General features: G+C 34.7%; 1 protein-coding gene across 4 annotated transcripts in view; it reads left to right on the forward strand.

Moving 5' to 3' along the window:
* LOC105493522 (potassium two pore domain channel subfamily K member 2) overlaps positions 1–13,463 on the forward strand; it is a 235,399-nt gene that overhangs the window by 168,456 nt on the left and 53,480 nt on the right. For all 4 annotated transcript variants that reach the window (XM_011761223.3, XM_071080635.1, XM_011761222.3 and 1 more), the window contains exons 4-5: positions 3,106–3,266; positions 5,901–6,087. In XM_011761223.3, the coding sequence (XP_011759525.1) occupies positions 3,106–3,266; positions 5,901–6,087 (348 nt within the window). The remainder of the gene's footprint in view (positions 1–3,105; positions 3,267–5,900; positions 6,088–13,463) is intronic.

A 13,463-nucleotide genomic window follows, 5' to 3' on the forward strand; every position in this document is an offset into this window, starting at 1 on the left:
TAGATAATCAATATCTAACTTCTTAAAAGACTGGTAAATTCAGAGATTGAATTCCTTGTTTATGTAAACATGCATTTACCTCACATCACTAAAAAGTTGAGATGACAGAGGCGTAGAAAAAAATTTTTTTTAAATTTCCATAGTGTGCTCAAGAGCAGGAAAAATATTGTGACTGACACAACAGGAGTGGTTTTGGGCATGTTATGAATCGTATAGATGAGGAGGGACCATGAACTCTTCTTGAGTTGAGGAGCCCACATCTCCCATAGAAGCAAAACAGAGGATTCAAAAAATGAAAATTTCCAAGAGAACTTCATAAAGTCACCAAAATTAAAAGCAGAAATGGGTCCAAGGGCAGTCAGCCTATAAATTACTCAAGTTCTGTGGAACTACTAATCCTAACTTTTTGGTAGCTGCCTCCAGTCTTTGCCTCCAGAATCAAGCTGTATTTTCCAAACAGAGCTGTGTTACAGATATTCCCAGAGCAGGCAGCAGGCCTGAGAAACAGTAAGATGGCTGTACACTGGTGGCTGCTTTGAGAATTAGGAGAACCTGTCCCCAGAAATCCTGTACAATGCACTCCTACATGAAAGTCCAGACTCCAGTCTCCCCTCCTTCACCAGCACTACTTCAGCCAGGGCTCCTTGACCCAGAATCTTCCATATACCACCAGAACAATCATGAATCTCACTGAGGCTAGAAAATAAATTTCGACTACAAATACTAACCAATCTAGTATTGTATTGTGTTTACAAGTATGAGGATATGACCAGGAATTAACTACTCGTAGAAATTGTCCTAAGTAAAGAAAGTGTAGGATTTCCCTCAAATAATTGAGTTACTACATGGTTCAACACTGAAAAAGAAATTAATATAATTATTATTTTCATGGCATAAGAAAAGGCTAATGGAAAAAAAAGTCAAAGTTCTTGAACATTAGATACATCAAAAACAAATCCCTCAGTAGATGAGTTGACTAGCAACGAACACAGAATTGACTGAGTAGGAGGAAGAGAAAGATGGAAATATCATAGGGAAAAATATATGGGTTAAAATGACTAAACATTAGCTCACCCTCACTCCATGTTCTTTTGGTATCAAACAAATACAACATTCATATTCTTTTCAAATAACAATTAAATAAATACAAAAATTGACCATAATAAAGCCACAAGGAAAATCTCAATGGATTCCAACAAGTAAAAATCACATAGCCCATAATCTTTGACTACAATAGTCATTAAACTGGAAAGTAACAACAACAACAAAAATCCCAAAATATCTGCTCACGTTTTTGAGTAAGAGATAACTAAAATCAAAGTTCCAAATTAATTTAATATGAAGGACAGTAAGAGGTTTGCTGATGAAAAGAGGACTCTATGTACTTCTAGAAGTACATTCTTTAACCCAAGCATATATGTGTAGATGGTTCTTCTGCTCTTAAAAGTGAATGAAGTTGAGCTACTTGAATAGTAACAAGTAGATATCCTTGCACAAAACTGGAAAGGCTTCACGATCTTTAAAACTTTAAAGAAGTTTAATAATTTTACATTTTTGGATATTACTTTTTGGTAAATACTTTAATTAAAATATTTTAAAGTTGCTACTAAACTTTCATCTTTAAATAACTTAAGCATATCTGAAGACTCTTGAATTGAGGCAATATAGTCTTCTCAGTGTGTTCTGAATGATAACAAAAGCTTTACAGTCAACAGGATTATCAGCAATAAAGAGATAGAAGTAAGTTTAATGTGCCAAAAGCAGTTGCAACCAAAGCCAACACTGACAAATGGGGTCTAATCAAGCCAAAGAGCTTCTTCACAGGAAAAGAAACTATCATCAGAGTGAACAGGCAACCTACAGAATGGAAGAAAATTTTTGCAATCTACCCATCTGACAAAAGTCTGATATCCAGAATCTACAAGGAACTTAAACACATTTACAAGAAAAAAAAAACCATCAAAAACTGGGCAAAATATGTGAACAGACACTCCTCAAAAGAAGACATTTATGCAGCCAACAAACATATGAAAAAAGCTCAACATCACTGATCGTTAGAGAAATGCAAATCAGAAGCACAATGAGATACCAACTCATGCTAGTCAGAATGACGATTATTAAAAAGTAAAGTAATAATACAGGTTGTGGAGAAATAGGAACATTTTTATACTGCTGGTGGAAATGTAAATTAGTTCAACCATTGTGGAAGACAGTGTGGTGATTCCTCAAGGATGTAGAACTAGAAATACCATTTGACCCAGCAGTCCCATTACTGGGTATATAGCCAAAGGATTATAAATCATTCTACTATAAAGACACTTGCACAAATATATTTATTGCAGCACTATTTACAATATCAAAGTCATGGAACCAACCCAAATCCCCATCAATGATAGACTGGATAAAGAAAATGTGGTACATATACACCATGGAATACTATGCAGCCATAAAAAGGAATGAGATCATGTCCTTCGCAGGGACATTGATGAAGCTGGAAGCCATCTTCCTCAGCAAACTAACACAGGAACAGAAAACCAAACACCACATGTTCTCGCTCATAAGTGGGAATTGAACAGTGAGAACACATGGACACAGGGAGGGGAACAACACACACTGGGATGAGTCAGGGGTGGTGGGAAGGGGAGGAAGAGTATGCAGGGCTTAAAACCTAGATGATGGGTTGAGAGGTGCAGCAAACCATCATGGCACACACGTATACCTAGGTAACAAACCTACACATTCTGCAATTGTATCCCAGAACTTAAAGTAAAAAAAGAAAGAAAAAAGAAATAAGTTTAATGAAAATATTATTTTGAAAAAATAGTGAATAATAACAATGAAAACATTATTGCATGTGTTATCACCTCAGTTTTCATCATCTCAAAGTTTAGTTGGAATATTAACTATACTTTGTATATTTTTGAAATATTTGCTTGGAATATCTTATATTAGAACATATTAAAATAGTATGTAATACAAACGGATTCTTAACTAGTCAAAATCAATTATTGGTATCATGCAATATTTGGGAGTTTCTGAATCAATCTTGAGTTCATATGTTTTAAACAACTATATTCATTTATAAACAATGTAATTTTTTTAAAGGATTTGGAAACATCTCACCACGTACAGAAGGCGGCAAAATATTCTGTATCATCTATGCCTTACTGGGAATTCCCCTCTTTGGTTTTCTCTTGGCTGGAGTTGGAGATCAACTAGGCACCATATTTGGAAAAGGAATTGCCAAAGTGGAAGATACGTTTATTGTGAGTATGATAGATATTTAACTACATATATTTATTGTTTGATTTTTTAAAAAAAATACATCTTTTCTGTCACCTCAGATATAATTAGCGATTCAATTATTAGGGTTTCCATAACAATTTATATGTATCTCTATTGGCATGTAACTCACTGTATTTTAATTATGTTTATACTTAATCTGAATGAATAAAGTAATGCATGAGAAAAACTCAAAGGTATAAACAGAAAAAAGTAGAAATTCAAAAGTCTTAGATTCAAATTTCTTTTACTTTTTTTTTTTTTTTTGAGACAGAGTCTTGCTCTGTCACCCAGGCTGCAGTTCAATGGTGCAATGGTGCAATCTTGGCTCACTGCAGCCTCCACCTCCCAGGTTCAACAATTCTCCTGAGTAGCTGGAATTATAGGCACCCGTCACGATGCCTGGCTAATTTTGTGTTTTTTGGTAGAGGTGGGGTTTCACTATGTTTGCCAGGCTGGTCTTGAACTCCTGACCTCAAATGATCTGCCCGTCTTGGTCTCCCAAAGTGCTGGGATTACAGGCTTGAGCCACCGTGTCCAGCCAGATTTAAATTTCATATGTAGTGTCTCCTAGCTGTATTCTCTTAAACTAGTTATTATCCCTTCAAATCTACATTTTCTTATCTGTATAACTTGAATAATGGTATATGGAGGCATCATTCTGAGGGTTGGTGGCAATATAAATTTAACTTTAACATAAGTAGTAAAAGACTGACAATACTTTATTATTTTAAAATTTGTTTTGATACCCTTATAAAGCCCCTTTGGGAAAGATGTAGTCTAAATAGTAAACATAATAAAGGTGATCATATAACTTAATTCAGTAATGCCATTGATAGAAATGTATCTACACAATGTAATTTGGTAGAACCAAAGGTGTAGTATACATGGAGATCTTCAAGTTGTATTATAGTCAACAAAAAAATGAAAATGCTTTTGTTAGAATTTTAAGTGAAAAATACTACTACTCTTAGGATTATAAGCTTGAGTTCTTGGAAGAAAATTATGGAAAAAGTAACTGTTCCTGTTAGAGGGTGGGATTATAAAGGATTTGGTACTTCTAGCACCACTATTGCAAATAAATTTTGTTCATTGTTTAGTAATGTTTATACTTTCACACAAAGTTCAACAAAATATTTATATTTAACTCTACTGATGAAATAAAATATGGAGTATTGTTTTCTCAATTTGGATTACAGCTCCAGTTTTAGCACTAGTCATGTTTCAGATTTAAGATCAAAGTTAGATCTCAAACATTTTGTTCAACATTGTGTTGAAGTAGAATAACACATAGTTATTCCAAAATTGGAGTTTTATTCTTTTTTGTATTATACTTTTATTTAAAATAATTCTCTGTTTATATTAATCAAGAGGGCAGATTGGCGACATAAACATGGTAATGTTGAATTCTTCATTCATTCATTCAACAAATTGTTGAGTCCCTCATAGATGCTGGGTAATATTTTTTTATGTTGCATATACACCAGTGCATAAACAAACAAATTCCATGCCCTTATGATGATGACATTCCAGTGATCATAGTTCAGTGTTTGGTACCAAGCATTATTCTATAATCTTTATAAACATGAACTCATTTAACTCTCACATGTAAGATGAGGATGGTTGACTAGAGGAATGTCTATGTACCCTTTCCATTCTGTGATTTCATAGGTCTTTAAAAATTCTCAAGCTCTAACATTCTGTGATTTTCATATGGTGTAGTTTGTGACCTATATTTTTTACAGTTAATAGGACTGATTCAGTCAGACTTAAAATGTATGGTAACTAACCTCAAATAGAAAGCTGGACATAAATTGTTATATATACCAACCTCATTTAATACATTACACTATTGAGTTGTTTTTTTTTTTTTTTTGGAGAAGGAGATTTAAAAAATGGGTATTCTGATGACAGCTATGGCCTAGGGATATTGAAGACTTATCCTTACTTGCTGATCATATAGCTTTGTTAGTTATACAATTTAGTACCATAGAACAGAGAAACAATTCACCTGGTTCATGTTGGAATCTAACTGTGGAGGTTAAGCTGTTAGTATTATGCTATAATCAATTAAATTAATGATAGGAAAAAGTGATGGAAGTGACAGAAAAAAAAACTTTATGAAATTAATGTTTATCAATGAACAATTATAAATACTTAATTCTTGTTTCAGTGTCTCCATTTTTATATGGTTCTGGATTGTATTTGGCGTGCAATCAGTTTTATGTATGACTATAGAATAGAAATATTTCTAAAGTATTTTAGGTAAACAAATAATGATGGAAATCTAAAATTGCATTCTCAGGGCAAATGTAATTTGCCTTTTCAAAAGAATTTTACCTGTTGTAAAGCTATGTGAGGATAAAGTAGCATCATTATTAGCATTGATTGATTTATTGATGATTCCTAATTTTCATATGTAAAGAAGTATAAAAGAAAATAAAATAACATGCTTACTTGCTAATTTGCTCATAATAGTGTATAGGTTAACTTTGCGGGTATGCAAATAATTTCTCTCTGTCTCTCTTTGTTTCTCTCTCTCTCTCCCCATACACATATGTGTGTGTATATATATATATACACACACACACACATACCCCTTTCTGTCTCATCCCTAGAAGTGGAATGTTAGTCAGACCAAGATTCGCATCATCTCAACAATCATATTTATACTGTTTGGCTGTGTACTCTTTGTGGCTCTGCCTGCGATCATATTCAAACACATAGAAGGCTGGAGTGCCCTGGACGCCATTTATTTTGTGGTTATCACTCTAACAACTATTGGATTTGGTGACTACGTTGCAGGTAAGCTTTTCCTGGCACCCATGTTAATCTTCTAACAGGGGTTTATTAGATAGATTTTTCACTTAGGTTTGTAACAAAACACAAGGGCTGGAAGAGTTTTCTAGGGCTGCCATACCCAAGTACCATGAAGTGGGTGGCTTTAAACAAAGCAAATTCCTTGTCTCACAAAAGTTGAAAATCAAGGTGCCAGCAGGGCCATGATCCCTCTGAGACTCAGTAGAATTTTTCTTAGCCTCTTCCTGATTTCTGGTAGAGGCCATCAGTCCTTGACCATTCTTGGCTTGCAGCTGTATCACTCCCATCTCTACCTCCTTCGACACATGTTTTTCTTCTTGTGTCTCTCTGTCTCTGCAGCCAAATTCCCTTCTGCTTATAAACATACCAGTCAAATTATATTATAGGCCCACCCTACCCAAGTATAACATAACCACATCTTACCTAATTACATTTACAAGAGCCTTCTATTATTTATTTATTTATTTATTTATTTATTTATTTATTTTTGAGACAGAGTCTTGCTCTGTTACCCAGGCTGGAGTGCACTGGCGTGATCTTGGCTCACTGCAACCTCTGTCTCGTGGGTTCGAGTGATTCTCCTGTCTCAGCCTCCTGAGTAGCTGGGATTACAGGCATGTGCCACCAGGCCCAGCTAATTTATGTATTTTTAGGAGAGACAGGGTTTCACCATGTTGATCAGGCTGATCTTGAACTCCTGACCTTAGGTGCCTTGGCCTCTGAAAGTGCTGGGATTACAGGCACAAGCCACTATGCCCGGCCTAAGAATCTTATTTTCAAATAAGATTACATTCTGAGGTACTGGGGCTTAGGACTTCAACATATCTTGGAGTTCAGTGGCAAAGACAAATAGTGACTCTTTGACACTGGGGGTATACAGAAAGGTGGAGTTAAGTATTTATTTTTTATTTAATGAAGGGAATATAATCACTGGTTGTTCAGAATTTTATATTTCCACTCTAATTTTTGATACCAAATATCTGCCTCCGATTTCTTTTTTGTTTTGTTTAGCACATATTTTGACTTTTTTCTCAAATAATTTCAACTTTTATTTTAGATATAGTGGTATATGTGCATGCTTGTTACCTGGGTATATTGTGTGATGTTGAGGTTTGGGGTAAGATTGATCCCATCACCCAGGTACTGAGCTTAGTACCCAATAGTTAGTTTTTCAGCCCTTGCCCCCTTCCCTCCCTTCCCACTCTAGTGGTCCCCAGTGTCTGTTATTGCCATCTTTATGTCCATGCCATTGTTTAGCTCCCACTTATAAGTGAGAACATAGGGTATTTGGTTTTCTGTTCTTGCATTAATTCACTTAGGATAATGGTCTCCAGCTGCATCCATGTCACTGCAAAGGACATGGTTTTATTCTCCTTTATGACTGTGAAGTATTCCATGGTGTGTATATACCACATTTTCTTTACCTAATCCACCATTGATGGACACTTGGATTGATTCCATGCCTTGACTGTCGTGAATAGTGCTGTGATAAACATATGTGTGTATGTGACTTTTTGTTAGAAAGATTTCTTTTCCTTTGCATATATAGCCAGTAATGGGATTGCTGTGCTGAATGGTGGTCCTGTTTTGAATTCTTTGAGAAGTCTCCAAACTGATTTCCACAGAGGCTGAACTATTTTCATTCCCACTGTCAGTGTATAAGCATTCCCTTTTCTCCACAACCTTACCAGCATTATTATTTTTTTACTTTTTAATATTAGTTATTCTGACTGGTATGTGATGAGATCTTATTGTGGTTTTGATTTTCAATTCTCTGATTATTAGTGATGTGGGGCATTTTTTTTTTGTATGTTTGTTAGCAACTTGTATGTCTTCTTTTGGGAAGTGTCTGTTCATGTCCTTTGCCCACTTTTTTTTTTTTTTAACCTTTTATTTTAAGTTCAAGGGTATATGTGCAGGATGTGAAGGTTTGTTATGTAGGTAAATGTGTGCCATGGTGATTTGCTGCTCAGAATCTATTAGCTATTCTTAAGCCCAGCATCTATTAGCTCTTCTTCCTGTTGCTTTCCCACCCCTGCTCCCCTGACAGACCCCAGTGTGTGTTGTTCTCCCAATGTGCCCATGTGTTCTCATCGATCAGCTCCTACTTATAAGTGAGAATATGTGGTGTTTGGTTTTCTGTTCTTGTGTTAGTTTGCTGAGGATAATGGCTTCCAGTTCCATCCATGTCCCTGTAAAAGACATCATCCCATTTTTATGGCTTCATAGTATTCCATGGTACATATGTACCAGGTTTTCTTTATCTAGTCTATCATCAGTGGGCATTTGGGTTGATTTCATGTCTTTGCTATTGTGAATAGTGCTGCAATGAATGTACGTGTGCATGTATCTTTATAATAGAATGATTTGTATTCCTTTGTGTATATACCCAGTAACGGGATTGCTGGGTCCAGTGGTATTTCTGGTTCTAGGTCTTTGAAGAATCATCACACTGTATTCTACAATGGTTGAACTAACTTACATTTCCACCAACAGTGTAAAAGCCTTTTTATTTCTCCACAGCCTCACCAGCATCTGTTGTTTCTTATAATTTTAATAATAGCCATTCTGATTGGTGTGAGATGGTATCTCATTCTGGTTTTGATTTGCATTTCTCTAATGATCATTGACATTGAGTTTTTTTTCATATGTTTCTTGGCCACATGAATGTCTTCTTTTGAGAAGTGTCTGTTCATGTCCTTTGCCCACTTTTTAGTGCTTTGCCCACTTTTTAATCGTATTGTTTTTTGCCTGTTTATTTGTTTAAATTCCTTTAAGATTCTGGATGTTAGACCTTTATCAGATGCATAGGTTATAATTATTTTCTCCAATTCTATAGGTTGTCTGTTTACTCTGTTGATAGTTTCTTTTGCTGTGCAGAAACACTTTAGTTTAATTAGGTCCTATTTGTCAATTTTTGTTTTAGTTGAAATTGCTTTTGAGGACATAGTCACAAATTCTTTCCTAAGGCTGATGTCCAGAGTAGTGTTTCCTAGATTTTATTCTAAGATTCTCATAGTTTGAGGTCTTACATTTAAATATTTAATCCATCTTGAGTTAATTTTTTATATGGTGAAAGTTAGGGGTCCAGTTTCATCCTTCTTTATATGCTAGCCTGCTATCCCAGCACCATTTATTGAATAGGGAATCCTTTCTTCACTGCTAATTTTTATTGACTTTGTCAAACATTACATGACTGTAGGTGTGCAGTTTTATTTCTAGGTTCTCTATTCTGCTCCACTGGCCTATATATTTGTTTTTGTAGCAGTTCCATGCTGTTTTGGTTACTGTACCCTTGTAGTATTGTTTGAAGTTGAGTAATGTGATGCCTCCAGCTTTTTTTTTTTTTTTTGCTTAGAATTACTTTGACCGTTCAGGCTCCTTTTTGGTTCTATATGAATTTTAGAAGGGCTTTTTATAGCTCTCTGAAAAACGATATTGGTAGCTTAATAGAAATAGCATTGAGTCTATAGATTGCTTTGGACAGTATGTCCTTTTAAGAATATTGATTCTTTCAATCCATGAACATGGAATATTTCTCTATTTTTTGTGTTACCTATGATTTCTTTAAGCAGTGTTATGTGGTTCTTGTAGAGATCTTTCACATCCTTGGTTAGATGTATTCCTGTTTTTTGTTGTGTGTGTGTGTGTGTGTGTGGCTATTATAAATGTAATTGTGTCCTTAATTTGACTCTGATATTGAATGTTACTGGTGTATAAAAATGCTACTGATTTTTGTACATTGATTTTGTATCCTCAGATGTTACTGAATTCGTTTATTACAGGAACCTTTAGGCAAAATTTTTAAGGTTTTCTAAGTATCAAGTCATATTGTTAGTGAAGAAAGATAGTTTGACTTCTCCTTTTCCTATTTGGGAGTTTTTTTTGGTTTTTGTTTGTTTGTTTGTTTGTTTGCCTGATTGCTCTGGCATGGACTCCCAGTGTATGTTGAATAGGAGTGGTGAGAGTGGGCATCCTTACCTTCTTTCTCTTTTCAAGGGGAATGCTTCCAGCTTTTGTCCATTCAGTATACTGTTGACTGTGGGTTTTCCATAGATGGCTCTTATTATTTTGACATATGTTTCTTCAATGCCTAATTTCTTGGGGATTTTTATCAGGAAGGGATGTTATATTTTATTAAAAGCTTTTTCCACATCTATTGAGATGATCATATGGTTCTTGTTTTTAATTCTTTTTATATGGTGAATCACATTTATTGATTTGTGTATGGTGAGCCAACCTTGCATTCTAAAATGAAGTCTACCTGATCATGGTGAACTATTTGATGTGCTGTTGGACTCCGTTTGTTGAAGATTTTTGCATCTACATTCATCAAGGATAATGGTCTATGGTTTTTCTTGTTATTGTGTCTTTTGCCATATTTTGTTATCAAAGCGATGCTCACTTCATAGAATGAGTTAGGGAGGAGTCCCTCCTCTTCAATTTTTTGGAAATAGTTTTAGTAGGATTTGTACCAGCCCTTCTTTGTACATCTGGTAGAATCTGAATGTGAATTAACCTAGTCCAGGGATTCCTTTGGTTGGTAGATTTTTTTTATTACCGATTCCATTTTGGAAGTCAATATTGGTCTGTTCAGGGTTTTAATTTCTTCCTGATTCAATCTTGGGAGATTGTGTGTTTAGAGGAATTTATTTATTTCCTCTATATTTTTTAATTTGCTTGCATAGAAATGTTCCTGATAGTCTCTGAGAATCTTTTGTACTTCTGTGGGACCAGTTGTAATGTCACCTTTGCCATTTCTGATTGTGCTTATTTGGATCTTCTCTCTTTTTTTACTTTGTTAATCTAGCTAGCTGTCTATTGATCTTGCTTATCCTTTCAAATAACCAACTTTTGATTGTGTTTATTATTTGCATGGATTTTTGAGTCTCAATTTCTTTCAGTTTTGCTCGATTTTATTATTTTATTTTTTTTCTGTTCTAATTTTAGTCACTTCTGCTAGCTTTGGAGTTAGCTTCTTCTTGTTTGTCTAGTTTCTTTAGGTGTGATGTTAGATCTTTAATTTGAGATCTTTCTAACTTTTTGAGGTAGGCATTAGGCAATATAAACTTGCCTCTTAACACTGCTTTTGCTGTATCACAGAGATTTTGTTATATTGGTGTTTCTGTTTTCATTTATCTCAAAGAATTTTTTAAATTTCTAGTTTAATTTTCTTGTTTACTCAACATTCATTCAGGAGCAAGTTGTTTAATTTCTGTATAATTGTGTGGTTTTGAGAAAGTTTCTTGGTATTGACTGTTATTCCACTGTAGTCTGAGAGTGTGGTTGGTATGCTTTTAATTTTTTTTAATTTATTGAGATTTTCTTTATAGCTAAGCATATGGTTGATCTTGAAATATGTTGCGTGTGCAGATGAGAAAAATGTATATTCTGTGGTTGATGGATGGAGTATTCTGTAGATGTTCGTTAGGTCCATTTGGTCAAGTACTGAATTTAAGTCCAGAATTTCTTAGTTTTCTGCCTTGATGATAATGCTGTCAGTGCAGTGTTAAGGTCCCTTACTCTTCTTATATGGCTAGCTGAGTCTTTTAATAGGTCTGGAAGTACCTGTTTTATGAATCTGGGTGGTTTAATGTTGGGTGCATAAATATTTAGGATAGTTAAGTCTTCTTGTTGAATCGAACCACTTATCATTATGTAATACTTTTGTGGACATATGTAATATGTCCTTTTTTATTGTTTTACTGTTGTTGGCTTAAAGTCTGTTTTATCTGATATAAAATAGTGACCTCTACTCTTTTTCATGTTCTGTTTGTGTGATAGATCTTTCTTCAACCCTTTCTTTGAACCTAAGGATGTCTTTATTTGTGAGATGGGTCTCTTGAAGTCAGTAGATGGATAGGTCTTGATTTATGTTTCCAACTTGTCTGTGCCTTTTAAGTGAGGGCATTTAGACCATATACATTCAAGGTTAATATTGATATGTTAGGTTTTGATCCAATTGTGAAGTTGTTAGTTGGTTGCTATGTAGTTTCTACTTTGTGGTTGCTTTATAGGCTCTGTGTGCTATATACTTAAGTGTGTTTTTGTGTTAGCAGGTATCATTTATTTTTTCCATGTTTAGAACTCCCTTAAGTATCTCCTGTGAGGTTAATGTAGTGGTAACAAATTCCCTTAATGCTTGCTTAGCTGGAAAAATATTTTATTTCTTCTTTGCTTCTGAAGATTAGGTTGGTGGAACATAAAATTATTGATTGAAATTTCATTTCTTTAAAAATACTGAAAATAAGCCCCCAATATCTCCTGGCTTATCAGGTTTGTGCTGAGAAATCCACTATTAGTCTGATGGTGTTCTCTTTATATATGATTTGACTTTTGTTTGTAGCTGCCTTTAAGATCTTTTCTTTAGCATTGACCTCAGGCAGTCTGGTGACTATATGCCCTGGTGATGATGTTTGTTTTGTATAGTATCTCACAGGTGTTCTCTGGATTTCTTATATCTGAGTATCTACCTCTCTAGAAAGATTAGGGAAATATTATCGAATTGTTCCTTCAAATATGTTTTCCAGGTTGTTTTCCTTATCTCTGTCACTCTTGGGAATGCCAATAATTTGTAGATTTTGCCACTTTACATAATCTTGTATTTCTGAAGGACTTTCGTTACTTCTTAAAATTTTTTTTCTTTATTTTTGTCTGACTGCGTTAGTTCAAAAGATTAGAGTTCAAGCTCTGAAATTCTTTCTTCTCATTGGTCCAGTCTGTTGATAGAGCTTTCAATTTTATTTTGAAATTCCTTAAGTGAGTTTTTCAATTTCAGAAGCTCTGATTGACTTATTTTAAAATGTTTATCTCTTACACTTCCTGGATTGCTTTAGAAGTTTCTTTGTGTTGATTTTCAACTGCTACTGGCTTTTGTTAAGCTTCCTTGCAATCCATGCTTTGAATTCTTTATCTGTCATTTCTGAGTTTCCATTTTGGTTAGGGGTCATTACTAGCTAGCTATTATGATCCTTTGATGGTGTCACTATATTCAGACTTTTTTCATGGTGCCAGAAGTCTTGCCCTGGTTCTTTCTCATCTGGAGACACTGCCAGTTCTAATGATTGTAATCATTTTTATATGAATAGCATATTTTTATTTTTCTTTCTTCCCCTATAATATTACTATGTTCTTCTTTTCTTTCCTCCTCTCCCCTGCTTCTTATATAGGGTGTGACTATAGAGAATGGTGGGCAGGGTATTTTGACTTTGCTTCTATAGCCCTATGTACTTCTGTCAGCAGGTTTTATCTTGAGCTATGCTCTCAACATACAAGCCAGTAGATGGCACTTATGGGTAAGAGCCAGCTGTGGCCAGTGAGGCTGGGTATGTACTTAATCCTTGTTTAATGAGAATATCTTT

The sequence above is a fragment of the Macaca nemestrina genome, chromosome 1 (genome assembly GCF_043159975.1).
Source record: "Macaca nemestrina isolate mMacNem1 chromosome 1, mMacNem.hap1, whole genome shotgun sequence".
In the NCBI taxonomy this organism is placed as follows: domain Eukaryota; kingdom Metazoa; phylum Chordata; class Mammalia; order Primates; family Cercopithecidae; genus Macaca; species Macaca nemestrina.